General features: G+C 32.9%; 2 protein-coding genes and 1 non-coding gene across 7 annotated transcripts; all 3 read right to left on the minus strand.

Moving 5' to 3' along the window:
- Positions 1-94: 94 nt before the first annotated feature.
- On the minus strand, positions 95-167 carry TRNAR-CCU (transfer RNA arginine (anticodon CCU)). Its single transcript has one exon. It is a non-coding gene; the product is annotated as a tRNA-Arg (tRNA).
- Positions 168-6,524: 6,357 nt separating this feature from the next.
- Positions 6,525-8,524, minus strand: LOC18431903 (embryo-specific protein ATS3B). Of its 2 annotated transcripts, none has more exons than XM_011624180.3 (3): positions 8,372-8,524; positions 7,714-7,842; positions 6,525-7,130 (listed from the first exon to the last, which is right to left on the minus strand). In XM_011624180.3, exons 1-3 carry the CDS (start codon positions 8,480-8,482, stop codon positions 6,840-6,842), a joined length of 531 nt encoding a protein of 176 aa, XP_011622482.2. In that variant the 5' UTR covers positions 8,483-8,524; the 3' UTR covers positions 6,525-6,839. The 2 variants fall into 2 exon arrangements, with proteins under 2 accessions (XP_011622482.2, XP_020521426.2); XM_020665767.2 differs by having other exon boundaries at positions 7,981-8,383.
- Positions 8,525-12,354: 3,830 nt separating this feature from the next.
- On the minus strand, positions 12,355-19,627 carry RPE (D-ribulose-5-phosphate-3-epimerase). Of its 4 annotated transcripts, none has more exons than XM_006842015.4 (10): positions 19,437-19,627; positions 18,173-18,278; positions 16,697-16,837; positions 16,198-16,311; positions 15,062-15,140; positions 14,472-14,581; positions 14,285-14,341; positions 14,105-14,174; positions 13,826-13,924; positions 12,355-12,532 (listed from the first exon to the last, which is right to left on the minus strand). In XM_006842015.4, the coding sequence occupies exons 1-9, from the start codon at positions 19,550-19,552 to the stop codon at positions 13,875-13,877; spliced, it is 843 nt and encodes a 280-aa protein (XP_006842078.1). In that variant the 5' UTR covers positions 19,553-19,627; the 3' UTR covers positions 12,355-12,532; positions 13,826-13,874. The 4 variants fall into 4 exon arrangements, with proteins under 4 accessions (XP_006842078.1, XP_011622481.1, XP_020521562.1 ...); XM_011624179.3 differs by having other exon boundaries at positions 12,355-12,537; XM_020665903.2 differs by lacking the exon at positions 16,198-16,311.
- Positions 19,628-21,172: the final 1,545 nt, after the last annotated feature.

The following is a 21,172-nucleotide window of genomic DNA, read 5'->3' on the forward strand; positions in this document are numbered from 1 at the left end:
CTCTCTCTCTGAATGCAGTACATAGATTAATTCTGAAATAATATGTTGAAGAAAATGAATTCGTATAAAGAAAAGACTGTGAAAAAACTTTCTTCGCGCCAGGTAGGGGTCGAACCTACGACTTTCTGCTTAGGAAACAGACGCTCTATCCACTGAGCTACAGGCGCTTCTGATTGCTAACTTACGTATTCAAAATATTAATACATATTTGAAGTTTTTCAGGCTACTTTTGCATTATTAAAAGTCGAATGTTATTTCGCTCCCAATGAATCATATTGTAAATTTTATTCCTTAGGTAAAACACAAACTAGAGGATTTATGCGATACCAAAATTGGTGATAACCAAAGAACATCATCATCATCATATAAGCTTATCTCAATTATTTGGGATTAGCTATGATAAGATGTGGCAAAGTTTTACGTCATCTTCCTATCTAACACAATTTACCCCATTTGCCCAGACATAGGATCGATTAAAGGAAAGTTTAAGGTCACCCGTATTAGACTTTAAGAACGGTCTATTTTGTTTGCTCTTGAGATTTGTCAAAAAAGAAAGAAAAAGAATGGTCTATTTCATAATTTTCGTTGGACCAGCCTCAATGAACATAAAATTGGCAAATTGGTATACACTCAAAGAAAAAAAAAAATATCGTCCAAGGATTATATATAGCCCATGAGATTTTTGGGCTGTCAAATCTGCATATTTTGAAAACTCAAAATTATATTTATTTTATTGAAATGCTTATCTAGTAATTCTAAAGTACTTACGAATAGTTCTTTTATTTGGAGATAGATTCTGTATCTAATGGTTTTCAAATTTATCACCTAGACCACCATGATCATGAATATGAACAAAAAACTAAATTTTAGACTATAACAATGGTCTATTTTGTACTTTCTACTGGACTGTTCATTTTAATTCAATATAAATCATAGGATCTTGAGTGTTATAAAGCTCCAAATTCATAAATCCAAGGCATGAAGGGTATAGTTATTTGGAATGTGTTTCAGGTCTTAAATCCCTTGAAAACTAGGGGTAGGGCAAATGCACTAGTAATCAAACCTTCTGATTAAGCAAGGAAGTACGAAATTTAGTTACTTACTCAGGCAAATTAAACAACTAAAATAGCATATAGCTTGAGGAAACTCTCAGTTCACTAAAGAGACTGCTATTGATGTATGAGCATAATATCCATATACTCCGTCTGGTGGTACTCAGGATTAGTTTTTAGGAGTTCAAATTTTAGGCACATAACCTCCTCAAATCAGCTTGGATTGCATATAAACCTTTTTAATATACATCAAATTTTTATTTATATTGTAATTTATTCTTATGAAGAAACAGAAGGCACACACATGAAAATATTTCATAAAGGGAAATATAAAATATTTTCACGTCAAAAAATTCTTTCAAGTGGTTAAGTGTAGAAATATTTTCACATCATTGCTAACTGGTGTGAAAATACTTTCAAGTGACAATATTTCTCAGAAAAAATTTCACCCAAAACAAACGTGCCCACAAGCAAATTTAGGTTCTTAAACATACAGAGTAAATTTAGATTCTCAAACATGTAGATATCAAATCGCTGCACAAATGGACAATTAAAAGTGGACAATGCTAACGTGAATAGGTTGGCCCAATCTCGACAAAGTTATTATTGAAGATTTGAAAACTTGCATTTGTCTTTATGAGGACAAGAACAGAACAAAATACTTATTTGTAAAAAAAAAAAAGAATAGCTGAACAAAATACTTCAAAAAAAAAATGTATATTACAATGTGTCAAAAAGTTATATGCTCTCATGCGAGTAAAACAAGCATTTAACTCCCTCAGGTAAGACAATCTAAGAGCACTTTCAAGAGTCGAGAGCCCAAATTATGGAATTCCCTTGTTAATTTAGTGACCAACTTTATGAGATAAAATAAAATAGGTTGTGGTTTGTATATGGCAAAGGCCCTAAACAATCAAAGTAAGGCGCACCTTCAAATAATATTGAAAGATGTTTCATAACTAAAAATCTTGTGATATCTTAAAAATTCGTTTTCATATCGAATTACACAACTCAAATATTTAAAAATAGTGGAAATTGAGCAGATCTACGAACTCTTAAATTTTTTGAAAATTGATGGTCTTATAGAGCAGAGGTCCTAAAAGTAAGGTGCACCTTCAAATAATATTGAAAGATGTTTCAGTATTAAGAAGTCTTGTGATATCCTAAAAATCCCTTTTCATCTCTAATTATAAAATTTAAAGATTAAAAAATAATAGAGATTGAGCAGATCTATGAACTCTTAAATTTTTTAAAATTTGACGGCCTAAAAAATGTATTACAAGATGCACTATTTCCAATACTTGAAATCCATTTCTTCCCATGTCCATACATCTTGAGGTTGAGTTGATTGATTGGAGGATTTTTTGGATGGAAACAACCTCTTCTAGTGAATTTTTTAGGGCGCCTTAATTTGATTGTTTAGGGCGTCACCCTTATATAAACTTTTTCTAATAAAATATGCCACACTAGATGAGTGCCTAAAATTCCTAATATTGAACAAAGACTCCATGGCTTTGGAATGCTTGATCTAAGCACTCAAGAACTCAAAATTTGTTACTTTTAGCAATACCATCTAGTGATTCTAAAATAAATTTCAAAATCTCACGTGGAAAGGATATTTGTGAACAAATTTTTAACTCGAGAAAGTAGATACATAGTCTGCTCCGGCAAGAGTACAACAACCTCTTTTCTTTTCTTTTATTTTTATTTTTTGAACATTCACACAAGTGCAAAAGTATAGAACAGCATCAACTGCTATACCTTTTGGTGATTTTTAACTTCATGAGAGGGCAGGTGCAACTCATTTAATTCATTTGTACAAAATATGTGTCGCGTGGGTTGATAATTCAGCCTCGTGGCAAGCAGTATGCCAGTGATGATGCAAGATAGAGATGAAACTATTTGATCAAATTACATTAACATTATCATTATCAATTTCTTTTAAAGTAGGTATATGAAGATGCATAATATTCATTTCCTGCATGAAGGTCACAATCATCCTTAACTCAGGTCATTGAAGATGTGTGATTGATAGGTTTCATAATGGGCCAAGCCGGACTGAGCCAGGCGTGGCCAAAGCCTAGCTCGGGTCCTTGTACAACATTGGGTTATATTTTGCTGCCCAAATTCTAGTTTTTAGGATCAAGCACACTAAGCAGGCTGCTTGTTGCATTGCCAGCCTTGCCATTGACAATGCTCAAAATTCAGTAGGAAATTTTTTTCAAAATATGTCTATCTTCTCAACTAATTAATATTTTGCTCATTTTCAACCATTCAAACTTATGATCTTGTGTCTTTTTATGTACTTTTAGAAATCAAATAAGAAAAAAATATTTAAACGGTTCATCTGTCAAGTGCATTTTGAAGAATTTCCCAAATTCAAAGAGCAATTTTTGGAACTTAATCAGAATATAGAAGATGTTTAGGGCCAATTGGAACCTCTTTTTGCTAAAAGTACGTAACCTTATAATATACAAATCCCGAAAAACATTATATTGGTAGGGATTACATATGCCGGCAACTTGTAGAAGTAAGGTTACAATGACATAGTCAACACTATCCATTTGATTGAATGGTGTTGATTTGATATTTTTTTATATATTAAATTTTATAATTATTTTAAAAAGTATGTCAAATCCACACTGTCCAACTAAAATAAACTGTTCAATACACTATAATCTTATTTTTATATAAAAAATCGTTTTATGCCGGCGAGACCGGATTTCTACATATGCGGTCGAAAAAGTGTAATGCATCCCAAGTAGGACTTCTATCTAAAAACAATGGAAACTAATGGTCCAAATGTTTTTTTGCTAGAATTATTATTTCTAGTTTTTAAAACTTATTTATTTATTCATATTCATGATCGTTAGAGATTATATATCAATAAAATTTAAGTCTTAAAATCCATCTCAAAAATAGATTTATTAAAAGGCCCACATTTCTACATATGTGGCTTGGCTGCAAAAAAAACTGGATCCTTTTTAAATAGCCGTATGTAATTGATGTAATTGCTTATATAAATGTTGCAACCAATGGTTTAAAAACCGGATCGGTGACCCGGATCGGGCTTTTCAAAAATCGATCCGGATAGGCGAATCGGCGATCCGGATCGGCGAATCGGCGATCCGGATCGGAATCGAGTGAATCGGTCAGAATAAAGCTTCAAAAAAATCCGAAAAAATTATTAAAATTCATTATAAATATTGGTTTTTAGGAATTCAATAAAAAATGAGGGTACTCCATTAAGAATTTTCATGTTTTTGAATGAATATGCGAATGTTGATATGTTCTTTCCCTGCATGAACCGCCATTCAACATTTAATTTACAGTATTTCGTGCTCATCCCTACACTGTTGCTGTTGGGACTCGATATGTGAATAATATGGTTGGGATAGGGTGGCCTCAGAATCATCATCTCTCTCGTTTTCTCTTTGAATAATATGGATTAAAAAAAAAAAAAAACAAATTTTCAAAAAAATCTATCATGGATTAAAAAAAAAATCACAAATTTTCAAAAAATTCTATCATGGATTACAAAAAAAAATTCGATCATGGATTAAACAAAAAAAATCACAAATTTTCAAAAAATTCAATCATGGATTACATAAAATTCGATCATGGATTACATAAAATTCGATCATGGATTACAAAAAAAAACAAACAAAAAAAACAAAAAATTCAATCGTGGATTACAAAAAAAAGAAAAAAATAGTTCGATCATGGATTACAAAAAATTCAATCATGGATTACAAAAAACTTTATCATGGGTTACAAAAAAAGCAAAAAACAAAAAATTCAATCATGGATTAAAAAAAAACAAACAAACATTTCAATCATGGATTACAAAAAAAAAACAAACATTTCGATCATATATTACAAAACATTCGATCATGGATTACAAAAAATTCTATCATGGGTTACAAAAAAAAAAAAAAAAACAAAAAAATCGATCATGGATTACAAGAAAAGAAAACAAACATTTCGATCATGGATTACAAAAAATTCTATTATGGGTTACAAAAAACCAAAAAATTCGATCATGGATTACAAAAAAAATCTATCATGGATTACCAAAAAAAAAAAAAAAAAAAAAAAAAACAAAAAAAAAAAAAATTCCGTACGGAATCGCAGATTCACTGTTCGGACTCGCCGATTCCGTACAGTGAATCGGCGATTCACTGTACAGAATCGTCCGGTTCTCTCTAGAACCGGACGATTTCCGATTTTCGGGCGATCCGGTTCCTTTTTCACTATTTCCGAGTCGAACCGGGCGAGTCCGGTTCGACTCGGCGTTTTTTAAAACGCTGGTTGCAACTAAAACGTACTTGGTTGTTAGGTTCATTTGGGGGTGGGCTTGGCCGCATAAAAACTGGGCCCCTTTTAAGTAGCCGGATGTCATAAAAACTGGGCCCCTTTTAAGTAGCCGGATGTAATTGCTTATATAATTGTTGCAACTAAAACGTACTAGTTTACATAAGGATGTTAGAACTTCATATGCACTTCAAAAATCCATTGGAAAATATAGTTTTAATGTTGAAAAACCCTTTGATTGGTCATCTCGAGCGAGATCTATGACTATGAAAAATAAAAAGATTTCAAGTTTAAAAAATAGTGCATTTTACAACATATTATCTACACTGTCCATTTTCAAAATTTTCATACGTTTATAGATCTACTTGATTTCTACCATTTTTAAAATTTAAAATTTTATAATTAAATATAAAGAAAAGATTTTGAGATAATCCTAAGAACATGAAAAAAGATGAGATTAACCCACTAGCTCATAGGAACATATGAATCCAACGGCCCAGATTGAATTTGAACTGATCTGACGATCACGGATGTCTAATAGGGTTTGAATTTTATTTATTTTTCTACGAATTCAAATTACTTGAAATTTTAAGTGTGTGTTCTTCTCATCAAAACGTACCTAATAAAAATATCAAAAAAATTATTTGTAAAAAACAAAATAACCAAAATTCCCCCCAAATATTTTCAGAGGTATTTTGATCGATTTATTTCATGTCAAATATTTTTTTGATATTTTTCAAAAATTCACTTACTTTTATGAACTCACGCCTAAAATTTCAAATGATTTAGATTTGTAGAAAAAAAAATTAAAATTCAAGTACTACCTGACATCTGTAATGGTAAATTTACCCAAATTCAATCTGAACCGTTGGACTCATATATTTATATGAACTAATAAGCTAATCCTATCTTTTCTCAAAAACATTATACATCAAATTTATATACTGTGATAAAATTTGAAGGTACACCTGCATATGCAAATGCTGCTGCCGTATGCGAACTGCACCCATATATATATCCGTACGCCAACCGCACCCATATATGAATTCAATTGAAAGGGAGACTGAGATGGGTCAATGCTATATGAATTCAATTGAATGAGAGAGAGATGCTTTAATGCTGTATGAGTTAAATTTAGTAAGAGAGAGAGAGACAAGATGGTTTAATGCTGTATGAAATTCAATTAGTACAATCAAGATGTGCTGGGTGGGTGGGTAGGTTCATAATATGCATCCATACAACATTACAAATGAAAAGTTTCACTCAATTACTTGTTACACGTCAAAAACACCCAAATCTAAACAATAAAACACACATTCAAAAAAAAAATCCCCAACTCTCTCTCTCTCTCTCTCTCTAAACTTTCACTTATTCAATCATAACCCCAATTACATCCCTATAACAACCTACCAATGAGATAAACTCAATGACCCAAAAGTCTCTCTCTCTATCTCTCTCTCTCTCTTTCTCTCACTACTTGCTTGAGGAAAGGGCTCCACAATTGTTAGGATGAGGGGTAGAGGAACACAGATTGAAGCCATACCAGACATCAAAAGGGATGAATTCATCATAGTAGAAGGTAACAGGGGTATCAGAGCTTGGTTTATAAATCTTCACCCACTCAGGCCTCCACCCATCTTGCCCATACCTGTTCAGATAGAGATAACATATCCTGTAGCTGCATGGCCCCCTCAAGTTAAATGTATCAGTCGAGCATCTCTCGAATGTGCCTGAAGATGGGTCATCAAGTCTTGGAACGTACACCTTCTCTCACAAGGTTAGAGAGAGAAAGAGAGAATTAGACCCGGTTTTATGGTTGTCATAAAGATTAGAGAGAGGAACAATTTTTTTAAGTTTTTTGTGTTTACTCTCCATGATCTCTATGGATTTTTGTTTTTTTTAGGGTGGGTGCCAAATAGTACAGATTTCAGAGAGAGAGAGAGAGTTATGTTTGTGTCACAGATTTAGAGGGAGAAAACAATTTAACAGAGTTTCATTGTAATGTGTCTTCTCGCCATAATCTCTGTTTCTTTTTTTTGGTGGCTGGTGAATGCTGAATAGCATAGTTTACTTTAAAGTTTAAACTAAAGAGAGAAGTTTGGAATGGGTTTATGGGGAAGGAGAAATATCAAGGAAAAAATTAAGAAAAGCTTGAAATTGGTTTTTAGGGAAAGATGTAACCTTTTCAATGTCTTTAGAAGTTTGGACTTCGCAGATTTGCTTCTTTTTTTTTTTTTGGAAACTATTGCCACATTCCCAATTCTTTTTAAACTATTTTGTAACATTCTGTTCAATATAAACACAAATTGATAGAAAGACTTGGAGATTTGGTTATGGCGTATTTTACCTGGTTTTTATAAGCATCACCAAATACCAGACTGATCTGGTCTCTGGTATACGAAACCGAAGAACAGCTGGTTTTTATCTTCACAGTATAGGAGCACGTATTTTCTGGCACTTCTTCTCTCTCTATCGCCTGTAAGAATAGGTAAAAATGTCAAAAACCTTTAGAGAGAGAAACTAATAACGTCTGTAAAAATTCGTATAAAAACATCCAAGAAGTCTAGAGAGAGAAAGTAATGAACACCCATGTCCTGTTCTGTGAATTGCTCACCAAATACCAAAATAACAAATGTTCTCGAGAGAGAAACCGATTAACCTCCATGTCCTGATGTCTCAATATCTCTCCATTTCCCAAAAGAAACACGCCTACATAGTCTAGAGAGAGAAACTAATGAAAACCCATGTCTTGTTTTCTGAATCTCTCTCCAAGGCCCAAAAGAAAACCAGATTAAATGTCGAAAAAGTCTAGTGAGACAAAGTAAACAAATCTCTCTCCAAGGCCCAAAAAATAACAGATTAAATGTCGAAAAAGTCTAGTGAGACAAAGTAAACAAAACCCACTTCCTGTTTTGAGGTAAAAACCAAGAGGCCATGTGGTGATCGAAGAGCAGGGAAATCTAGAGAGAGAAAACTTGGGTTTTTGAGGAGGATTTGTCAATTACCTGCTTATCCTTGATCTTTAGAGAACCCACCACATGAGGCTTAATGGCTGTTGAATTAGAGAGAGAGAAAACCATTGAAACAAGGATGAGAGAGAAAACCATTCTCTCCATTTTTTCCAAATCTAGAGAGATAAAACTCGTGTTTTTTGGTCCGCCGATCGTGAGGCAAATTTGCGCCTTTTGTAGTTCACGAATTGCAGTCTACAGCGTTTAACGCATGTTTTAAATTTCGGCGAAATTTCGGCTTCCGCAATATTCGAAATTTCCTCTTTTTTTATGAAAGTTAAGAAAAGAAAATTAGAATCAGGGGTCAAATTTCTATCAACTTGGTGGTTAGTTCTCTCTTAAAATGGAAAATCAAAAACGAATTTTCTTTAAAATAATGGGAAATTTATCAATGGAAAAATTGAAGAATCTTCTAATTGATCATCTCAATCTCAACTTTGAGACATGTAGATATGAAAAAAAATAAATGAATTAAAGGCACAGCATTTTGTAATAAACTATGAAAACCATTTTTTTGTAATATTTTCAGGTTTTTACAGGTCTACTCCATTTGTATTATTTTTAAAATTTAAAATTACACAACTAAGGATAAAAATAAATTTTTCAGCCATCATAAGGTTCCTGATAATGGAACTACATCCCTAAATAAATTTTAAGGCACACCTTGCTTCTACAGTAAGTATAATGAGGGCACCTTTTACAAACCTCAACACTTATCCATATACACATGAGTTATTTAACATTCTATTCACATATTTTGATATAATTTTAAAATACCCATTAAAATACTGGTGTGGTTTGTATAGAGCCTAGGCTTTAAACAATCAAATTAGAACCTACTTTCAAATAGTGTTGAGAAATGTGATTTCAATATTGGAAATCTTTGTGATAGCTTTAAAAATATATTTTCATATTTATTTATAAAGTTTAAAGCTTAAAAAATACTATAGATCGATAGATCTATGAAAACTTGAAAATCTAAAAAATTGACTGTATAAAAATGCATTACAAAATACAATATTTTCAAAACTTGAAATCTATTTTTTTATCATGTCCATGCATCTTGATATCGAGATGATCAATTTGGAGATATTTGAGCATCAAAATAACCTATTTTAGTGAAAGTTTTGAGGTAGGCTCAAATTTGATTATTTAGAGCCTCAACTCTATATAAACTTTTCCCTTAAAATACATGATGATAACTTGGAATAGTTGTAATTAGGCAAAATATGTAAGGGAAAACTTTACAAAAGGTTGCAACCTTACACTAATGAAACCAAGGTGCACCTCAAAATCTGCTAGAGGAGAGTATATTGATGTTGGAGAACCCCATAATTGATCATATTAACCTCGAAATATGTGGATATGAAGAAAAAAAAATATTCAAGTTTAAAAAATAATACATTTTTTAACAAGGCATCTGTACCATCTATTTTCAATATTTTTAAGTACTTATATATTTTCTCGATCTGTATTATTTTTAAAATTTTATATTTCATAACTATAGTTAAAAATAGATTTTCAATCCATTGTAAAAATTATAACACCAAAACTACATCTCCAAATAAATTTTAGAGGTCTGCCTTACTTATCTATTGAATAAAGCTTCACCGAAAGTGTAATAGTTGATCTCATAGGATTATATACAATGAGACCATTTACTTTTGATACAAAGTAGTCATAACATAACCTTAACTTAAAGCCATCCGAGTAAAATTTGATAGTTTGAACGTGTCATATAGTTCAAAAAAATTTATTTTAAAATTTGATATTTATCAATAGAATAAATGCATACACCTAATTTTACATCAAGATTAATTGTGACTACTTTGTATGAAAAATTAAATACCATTCTATGCTTTTTCGAATCTCCCATAAGCATATGTAAAGTATCAACGTCCAAGTAACGATCACCTATAAAACTTCCTAGAGAAGTTTATTGGAAAATCTTCAAATTGATCGTCTCGACCTCAAGATTCATTAAAAAAAAAAAAAAAAAAAAGTGAATTTAAATCCTCAAATTGATGGCCTCGACCTCAACATTCACATAAAAAAAAGTGAATTTCTAATCTTATAAATAGTTAGAATGAGTGGACGGGGATATAGACATGTGGCCACTGATGAGTCAGCACCGACCCACACTACTTTGCAGAAATCGTGCGGACTTGCAGAAATCGTACGTACTACACTACTGTGCAGAAATGGACGGCCAAGATTTTCCATGGTAGATACCATCTTTCATGTGTGAATCGCCATCTTAGTGGCCGAATCATAACTTGACCATGTGACGCATCTTTTAGTCGAAAAAATGAATTACATTTATTTATAAGGGAAAATTTAGATTTATTGAACAGGGGAAATAAACTATTTTTCTTATAGATAAACATAATTTTAAACAAAGAGTGATATTAGGATTCCCGAACTAATTAGGGTCTGGCCCATTTAAAATTGTTCGACCACTATCAAATCGGTAGGATCAGATTTTAAGAAAAAACAAAAAAAAAGAATTATAGTTCAAAACATAGAAATATGTTACATAAAAAGTCTAACATTATTTAGCCAGTTCAATTTATCAAAACCAACCAGTCTAACCATCTAAAACCAATCCGAAATTAGTTTTGGTCGGATTTCTGTCAAATCTAGTTTTTTCGTTGAACTAAACTAACCAAAAGAACCGGCTGGTGTGAACAATTGAACAAGGCAGCCCAATCCTTTCTTGATAACTTAATGAAATTATAAAATGAGAACCTTTATCTTGCAAAAGGGTCATAATAACCTCCAGCTATTGGATATTGCCATGCTTTGGTGTGTCTAAAAGTGTTTAGTACTATAGTATAAAGGGTTAGTATGGAAAGGTATATCTCTACAAGTACTATTTTCAATAAATGATACAAACTTTTATATACTTTTCTTATTGCTTGTAAGATAAGATCCACCCCCCCCCCGCGACATGTGATGTTCCAAGTTCTAGGCTATATGTGAGCTATTTTGAAATGTGAATGTACACCATGAGGCTATTTACTTTTGTTACAAGAATCATTATTTCTACCAGCCGTTAGATGTCAAATTTGATGGCTTTGGGTGTGACATATTTTAATCACCCAATTTAAAATCTAATATACAAGAATAAATATGACCTTCTTGTATTAAAAATAAAAAAATATATACAATAAGACCATTTACCTTTGGTACAAGATGATCACAATTAATTTTGACCATTAAATGTGAAATTGGATGGTTGCATTTATTCCATTGATCAAGCTCAAAGCTCAAAACAAAATTTTTCGAATTTTATAACACACATAAGCTGGAAGTAATTGTTGCATCCTTGTACCAAAGATAAATGATTTCATTGTATACAATCCCTAAAAGTAAATGATCTCTTTATATACTTTTCCTTTTGAATTGGGTGTATCAAAGTAAAGCACACTTCGAGATGCGATTTTTATGCTGGAAAACCCTTGAGCTTGCCTAAAAATTTATTTATACCTTTCATTATCATCATCAAAACCTTATCTTAAGTATTGAGATGAACAATTGAAGGGTTTTCCAGTGCCAACACAATCCTTTCTATGGGATTTTAATATGCACCTTAGATTAACATCTTATTCATATGATCTTTTTCTTTTAAAAATTCATACACCACATATAGTATTAACATGTGTTTAAAGTGTGAACACATCGACAAGTAACACAAATTCCCCTATAGAACATACCTCTACCTTCAAAGTTCAAGCCCACCCACAAGCCATTTTGAACTTTTTGTACCACTTAAAATGTCCTCATATATTGACACATGTCAACAACTGAAATAAAATGGTATAACATTGCATTGAAGGATAACTTTTGGGGGCTCTATGCAAAGGGATTTCAGTGAATTTAATCTGAACAACCACTAAAATTGCCATTCATGTGAAGAATCACACAGATCGAATTCCATATGGGTGGAACAAAATAGAGGAGAAAAACTAAGACACTTAACCAAACAAAACCATCAAGGCTTGATTAATATCTTTATGGTAAAATGATACAAATCATTTACAAAAAGATATCTTCAGATCTTATTATTTAAATAATTATTGGAGTAAGAACTTCTGTAAACTAATGCAAATAGCTCATCCCTTCAGGTCCCAACTGATCTCATAAGATTTGGATCTGCACTAAAAAACCACCAAGTTAATTCTCATCAAATTGACAACAATCCATGAAAGTAGTGCATATAAACACGTTTGGATTCATGAAGTAGTGCATGCGTGTTGAATAGAAATATTAAAATCATTGAGTGCTTGGGTATTGTTGTATGGATCTATGATCATATACATGGATTCTATAATATAAACCCATTTATTTTTTGTATGGCAATCACTTTTAGCCATTAGAAATCCAAAAAATAAAAGTGTATCACAATATTTGAGAAATTTCATTTTAGACTGTGTTCAAACAGCGACACATCCTCAATCTAACAGCCAATGAGGTTTGTGACCCCCTTGTATCAAAACTAAATGTTCTCATTGTATACATATCTCTATGGACACGGTTTCTACGCAGCCAGCCTGCATATTGTACAAATGCGAGCTTGGCAATAAGAATATTTTTTAAATACATTTTGATCCTAAGTTTTAGAGACTATATAACCTTTAACATGGAGATCATGAATATGAAAAAACAAAAATAAAAAATAAAAAAATTGAAAACTAAAAATAATAATTATATTAAGAAAACATTTTACAATTGTTTTTAGATGGACCGCCTATTTGCATCATCTTCAAAATGGATGCTTTATACCTCTGGACCGCATTTGTAGAAATGCGGTTCAGCCTGCATGAAACAATTTTCCTTTCTATATATATATATATATATATATATATATATATATATATAACGGAAGCTTTGTAAGTATCTCCACACACATTATGTTTTATGTTGGAAGAACCACAACCATTTCATCTTTGATTAGACAGCTAGAAGTGAGCTGACACCAATAACCTGCATTAATTATGACCTTAAAGACATGGTTGGCATCAATCTATGACATTGCTCCTAGATCACTCTCAGTCATCCGATTGATTGAATGTGTCTAGAGATAGAGATCAAATGGTTGAATTGTATACAAACACATATAAAATGTCTGTGAAAACATATAGAGAGCTTAACCATTAATTAGTGAGAAAACTATTGGTGCTCCAATAGGAAGGACCAAGAAATGGTTCTCCCCATCAACAACGGTTTTTTATATGTTTGAAGGATGCCTCCAAACAAGACATGGAAAAAACTCAAATCCCTTAGACCGCCATCTGTTCAAATGTATGGGCCAAATTTGATTTTTGGGTGACAATAGATTTGGAGCATTTATGGAGAAAAAACCTTTTCTTTGTGTTTTACTTTTCTTTCTTTTTTCTTTTTCTTCTTCTTCTTTGAAGGACCTTGTATACAGTTGCATTGACATACCTGGGAATGAATTATGCGACATAACCAATACATACAAACTCTTCATAGTTCATGCTGGGACAGCCACTGGCCTCTTACTTGTCTTGATGCCTTTAATAGCTGCAAAAACGGGGGAAAGGTCACCATCCAGAAATTCAAAAGAATAAATGTTTCCCTATTTTTTTGGGGGGCTAATTTTCATAATCACTCTTTTCCTTTTAATGCTGAAACAGATACAAGTCAATATACTCTAATAAACATGACTTAAACTTTGTCACGGTAGAGGTATGTATATCATGCCTGCAGCATAATCTTTGGCACCAAATACAGCAGAACCTGCCACCAAGGCATTTGCTCCAGCCTCAATGACCTGCCATCATAGAAATTACTGTCAAGTTAAGATAGTACTGGGAAATGGACTAACTTGTCTGTGTGCGTATACGTAAATGAGAGAGAGAGAGAGAGAGAGAGAGAGATCACCTTGTAGGCATTTGATGGACCGACTCCACCATCAACTTCAATCCATGGATTTACACCCTGTATATTTAGCGTATCACCTCGATGTGCATTTGATAAGGCATATTAATATGGGAAATTCTCCAAAAGCTCAAACCACCACTTAGTGGCTTCCCATTACGAACCATGCAATAATCCTTTAACCAGTTACCTTCTCTGCACATAATCGTCTCAAGTCTGAAATTTTCTTTACTTGACTCTCAATAAAGCTCTGTCCACCGAAACCGGGATTTACTGACATGATTAACACCAAGTCTACCACTGTTCCACACAGAAGGCATAAACCAGTAAAATGATATATCAAGCTAAACAGCATCCATGAAGAGCAAAAAGAAAATAATATAGAATATGTATGCATAAAGTTCTGATAACAACTTTAAATGAACATAAACATGCTCCTGTCGATGCATGCAACTGGATTGAAGAATGTATGCAGGTGCATTAAGTTACAAAAGGAGTGGTTAGCGGCTTCTATGTGGTGATGAAAATATTTGGAGGCAGAAATTCATTCTGAATCTATCAAAAATTGATTGAATAAGTGCAACTATTTTCATTTGGTTATGACATCAACAAGAACAGTTCATTGTCGAATACTCACAAGTACAATTTCAAACTTAAAACCAATGGTCACATGAGAACTGGCACATGGTTAGATAAAAAAATTTCAGTACAAATATAGGGTTCTAGTCATCATATCTCAATGTGAACTCCTAAATAGACTTGGCATAAAACTCGCCTTACCATCAAGAACATATTCTATAGCAGTTAAGGGAGTTGCAGGGTTCAGGACTACTCCAACTTTCGCTCCAAGACTTTTAACCTGTATCAAAAAAAGAAAACAAACTAAAGGAAATAAGATAAGAAGGGTTTCGCAAATACACAATATACCAGAAAACTTGTTAGTTTGCAACCAAGAAAAACGGATGTCACCAATATTCAGAATGCGTAAAAACAAATGGACATGGTTCAGAAATCATTTTGTTTATACAAGAATAGTGCATCCTGAGAAAGCTTTCCAAGCATCACATGTAAATTAAGAGTACCGTTAAGATATGCAGAAATATAACATAAAATTACTGAAAGCTAGTAATTATGGATGCATAATAATTATGTCGCTTATTCGTTTACAAAAGATTCCTAAAAAAAATTCAGTTTATGAATAATTTATTCTATTTCCTTTTCCCATTGGTATGGAAATTAAGAAATTAAATTCCAAGAGTGATTATGCACAAAGAAAAAAGTAGTGAACAGGACCCATATTTTCTCTGGCCACATTTCTAAGTATTAGCAGAAACTCATGTGCTTTTCCCTTGGCCAAAAACCAAATATGTCTGTAGTCTGGCATCCATAATTGAGTTATTAAACCCTGGATTTCAGTCTAAATCCACAAGAACTTGGACACTCACTATTCTAATACATATTCTCAAAGAAAAGGATGATTAAACTTTTGACATTTTTATACTGATAAGAAAGGCCATTTGTCTTCATTGATATGAAAAACAAATTACTTGTTTAGGATTAGGACCAATAAAATGGCGAAAACAGAATCCAGATTCACGACTTTGGTAACAGCCTCTTAGCAAAAATCATTCCAAAGTCTATTATTCCTTCTTACAAAGAATTTCCAAAACCCATTATGGTAACCCCTGGCTGCAAATGGTGCACACACTTCATTCTCAAATTTATCCATACCATAACTTCTAATATCCATATTTAAAAATTTTAAATATCTTCTCATCAGTAACCTAAACATAAGAAAAGTATCATTGTCTAGACTTCTAGCTATCAGCCAATCAGGGAATTGCAATTGGTTCAACACTAAACAATACTCAAATAAAATAAAAATATGTATGATTGAAACTGATTAACAACATTACCTGATTAACTGTCCGATGCAAATGAATAGTGGATGATTGCTCACAATGGACACTCACGATATCTGCCCCAGCCTTTATGAAGTCTGGAACACGTTGATCAGGCTCAACGATCATCTATTGAAATTAAATCTAACATGAGCAACAAAAATAATAAAGTATACGATAACCCCATGGATAATAGAAAACCACAGAACAGTGGGTTTGTCACCATCCAGTGAGTATCCATTGCCATCCTTCATTACATTGGGTAGTAACTATGAATATGTAAAGATTGTGAGGATTATAGTATGCTCTCTCATCAGAATTTTTCAAAACCAGAAGAGATTTATGGCTGCATAATTCACTATGACAAATTCCACATTCTTTCAGGTATAAATTGGATACCAAGAAAAGCACAATTAAAAGCTTGACTGTTTTTAAGACGAGTGATTGATTAATTATTAAGGGAAAATCTACAGAAGAAAGAAAAGAAATGAAAAGAAGCGAGATCAAAATGTACCAAGTGGACATCCAGTGGCAAATCAGTCACAGGACGCAATGCGTCTACTACAAGGGGTCCAATAGTAATATTAGGTACAAAACGTCCATCCATGACATCGACATGAATCCAATCGCATCCTGCCAACTCCACAGCTTTAACCTAAGATGTTGATAGTTCAAAAAAATAGATATATATGAGTAACTATCAAAACCAAGCATATGAAGGCATGTACTACATTTATACAAACCAAGCATATGAAGGCATGTACTGCATATGTATAAATGTATGCAAGCATGCATGTATGCATGTTTTTTCATAGAGAAGCCATCTGATAATCAATTGACATCAGCCCATGAGAAAAAGTGCAAGATCTTGAATATCCTCCAAGAAGAGATGCCAGTACACTCATTTGGTGGCCTTATCATTTTCAAAAGCAAGCCACTGGGAAACTGCATTAACGTTCTTCGGATGAAAAGATAACCTATCAGTGTGAGTTTTTTCTTCCATAAGTATAAGGATTTGAGGGAAAATGAGAGAACTAAGGTAATGACAACAATTACTGGCTCCACAAGGGTGTTGTATTACTAGAAAAGTATCTAAGAACATATTTGTTTTGTCAATTGCCATTACTTGATGTCAATAGCATACTTCTAGTACACACAATATCTTCTAGTATCCACAAAATACTCAAATGTTGGGATTCTTATAGACTTCAGTACTCTAGGTAAGACTAAAACTCTCCCCATAAAGGCAAAGAGAATTCTAAAGAAAGTTAGCAAAAGACCTTCTTCAGTGACTATACATCACTGAAACCTACCTAAGAACGCATTCAACTGTCAATTTATGTCAAAATTAGAATGACCTCTTTGTAATCAGGCCTATATTCTCATTATAAGCCTGATTTTTCTTCGTATAGATTGCATGATAGGGAAGAGCAATTGTTGTTATTATAGTCACATCCATGGAATTGGGATATTTTACTACCAGATTTTGAAGTATTAAGAGAAGCAGAAGGGGCCAGTGCCAATCTTCCCCGCCTTTTTTTATTCTTAATATTCCACACTGACTGTGCCTGTGATACCATAGAGCAATGAATAATTTATTTTCTTTCTGAAGTCTCTAATATTATTCAACCTCATTCTTTTGGGACAGTTTGTTTGATGTATATTCCTATTCATCAAAAGATGTTTTCTTTTCTGTTTTTGGATTATCATCTCTTGTATTACAGAAGAAATATGCTAGAAACCTACTTTTTTTTTCAATATCAATCATGTACACTAATTCTAAGATTTCCCCATTTAAGGGTTGTAGAAATTACGTATCATTTAAATGTATTGAACTTTAGAATGAAGGGAGTAAGAAATACATCAATGACTTGCTACATTTCTCTATTAACAAACATGCCCACCCTCGACTGAAAGCATGACTAGAGTTTTACAAGAAGTATTTCCACAACCTGCTTAGTAAAAACATAAATGAAAACGATAACCATACCTGCTCTCCCAACTTTGAAAAATTAGCAGACAGAATTGAAGGAGAAACAATAATATCACTTTTTGAGAATTTGTCAACACGTGCAGATGCCCTAACAGTAAATCTCCTGAAAGTTTCAAAGCAACATCAGTAACCAAAACTTCAGTCTATGGTCAGCATGAATGATGACCTTTATAATCCCATGAGCCTGATGGCCAATATAAAAGAATATATATACCATTGCATAAGCTAACATTTCTCATGACCTTCTCATCCTTCTTTTTCAATCCATAGTAAAACAATCAATTAAACCAAGACATCCCAATTTCCAAATTTTCACGCATTTCAGCTTATGCTACCATACATAAGATATATTTACAAAATACGCCCACTGCTCTGATGATGTTGAAAACCCCATCAAACAAAAAAAAACGTTAAAACAAGCCGTCGTTAAAATTGTTTTAACAATAAATACATACCGTTATAACTATTGTTAGAACACGAAAACAATTAAAACTTTATAATTGCAAAAAAGAATATTTTCCTATAATAGTTTTCTTTTGTCGGAAATCATTATGCACTCTGAAAACTATTTGCAACATTTCCAAGAGAAGTTCAGATCAATGTATATCCATTGGAAAGACAAGACCTTCAAATACAAAAAGGCTTCTTAAGGGTAAATAAAGGGAACAACTGATGTCACAAAATTAGAGCATAAACCTCAGCATACGAAAAGGAAAAGATGCAACAATTGATGAGGCCATCACTAAAAAAAGGAAAACCACAGCATGAAAATTCCACCCAAGAACAAACAAGAAGTCCAGAAAATAAAAACCTATAACTCAATTCTGAACAGAAATTATGACTTGGGATTTCAACAGTTTTCCACTACCAATAAAGGGGAAAAAACAATTCAATAAACCTTATTAGTCGGGAGGTAAAACCAAATTCTTCCCACTTCAACACAATTTTGCCTATTTCTTTCAATAAGACATGGGTTTTTTTGGGCATTAAAAAGGCTTTTTCCAACAATTACACGAGTTCGCCATTAAATTTCAGCAACCCAATTAAAATGACTAGCCAAATTTTCAAAAGAAACGAAGAAAAACCAATATACAATAGGGAAAACCCCACCAATTCAGCTCATGATAATAATAATAATAAGATGTATTATAAACCTATATCGCCATCAAATTCAGAACAAAATCAATATAAGAAAAAAGGAAAAACCCAAAAAAATGAGAGAAAAATCAAACATATAGTGAGAAATGCTAAAAGGAAGTACCTTGGTGAAGTCACGAGATTAGGACATAAAGATGCTCTCTTACTCTTCAAACCTTGAAATCTGCTTACTTGGGGTTGCAGATAATGCCCCGTTGTAGAGAGAGAAGCAGCAGACATCTCTTCACAATTGTGTTTTCTCTCTCTAACTATCTCTCTCTCTACCAACCAAAATTCGAATTCCTTCTCAGACCCGAATCCTGTAAACGAGTGAAAGGGCCTAATTTTATCTTTTAAAATTAGGAACGACACGTGGCATATCATGGATTTTTGTCCATTATCTGCGAATTTATAAAATTGGAAAAACGGGTGATGGTAAGATGGGCTAACGGCCCATCAAATAGCATGTATAACATACACCCGCGGGAGTATACTATACAAAAAACATTAAAAAAACGTTTGGGTTCGGTTTAAGATTTCCTGTGTAGAAAATATGAAAACTCATCCAATAAAATATAAGAGATGAAAAATTGAACAATTCAACACTCCACCTATATCTTTTAAATTAATTTGTAAATACCCATTAAACCATGGTCTTGAGTTAGAGAGTTGCAAAAGGGCAGAATATTAAATATTTCATCTTGAGACTCTCCAAAAATTCCTCTAGAAAATAAACAAAAATAGGTTTTTATTTTTCACACATTTAGATGGGACATCAAAAATTAGATGGTCCTTAATCAATCCTACTATGTTGTTTCTTAGTTTGAATGATTGACTAGAAAAATATTTTTCTCTTTTTCTTTTTTTAATCTATGGGTCCTAGAACCCTCAGTAATTCAGATACCGTAAAAAATGGTAAAAAAATAGCATCTACAATCCCAAAGGGGCACTGAAATTGCCCAAGCTCTTTTCAGGATTTGCAATTCCCGGATCCGAATCGAATGATTTTCAACCACTGCTCCGTAGAGTGAAGGAACAAATTTACACTGTGATCCTGCGAGAGCATTATGAGATCCACCAAAAATATTTGTTTTCATTCGTGAGCAAATCCGTTTTCTAGCTGGAAAAAGAATGGATGATAGATCCCCCTCCATCCATTTGTTATGGATGGGCGGTCAGGATTTTGATTGGAGTTTTGAACTCTATTGCATGAAATCTTGGCCGTTGATACCAAACACAAACAATGTTCCTTAATTTCAGTTTGGTTTTCTTGGTAGGTTTACCTCCAGACCTTCTATTAATGCAATCCTTATTACATACCTATTCCCTCATTCAAATGACATATTTGAGAAATTTTTACAATCTTAAATTTTTGGGAACCACCTCACAACCACTGATTATTTAAAAATAATAATAATTGATTTTTAAGCTTTCTAACAATTCGATCTCAACGTCAAAAAATTGATCAATCTCTATTCAATCTCGAGACATCTTTTTTTTTTTTTCAAGAGTGTGTAAAAATGGAGGTTTAAGAGGTTACATCCTCAAAACTTGGGGTCCTACAACTATTGGGTTTTACCATGAAGCCGAAATGACAGATTTATCAGAGTTTTCGGTGCCGCGACTGATTTTTCCGACGAGTTACAGCCATGACCTGGTGAAACATGTTCATGTATATAAGTGTTCATAAACAGTAGTCAAGAAAAAAAACAAAGAACTAGACGTTGATCAAATAGAAGTCAAAGCTTCTATGCTTCTTTCTTCTTTTCACTCCCTCGAACAAAATCCAATCTAGGAGCTCTTTCACGAGCCAAATTTTTGGACAAGTAACCTCTTCAATGGCTCAACTTAAGGACCCAC

The sequence above is a fragment of the Amborella trichopoda genome, chromosome 5 (genome assembly GCF_054954075.1).
Source record: "Amborella trichopoda isolate Santa Cruz 75 chromosome 5, AtrichopodaSantaCruz75HAP2 v2.0, whole genome shotgun sequence".
In the NCBI taxonomy this organism is placed as follows: domain Eukaryota; kingdom Viridiplantae; phylum Streptophyta; class Magnoliopsida; order Amborellales; family Amborellaceae; genus Amborella; species Amborella trichopoda.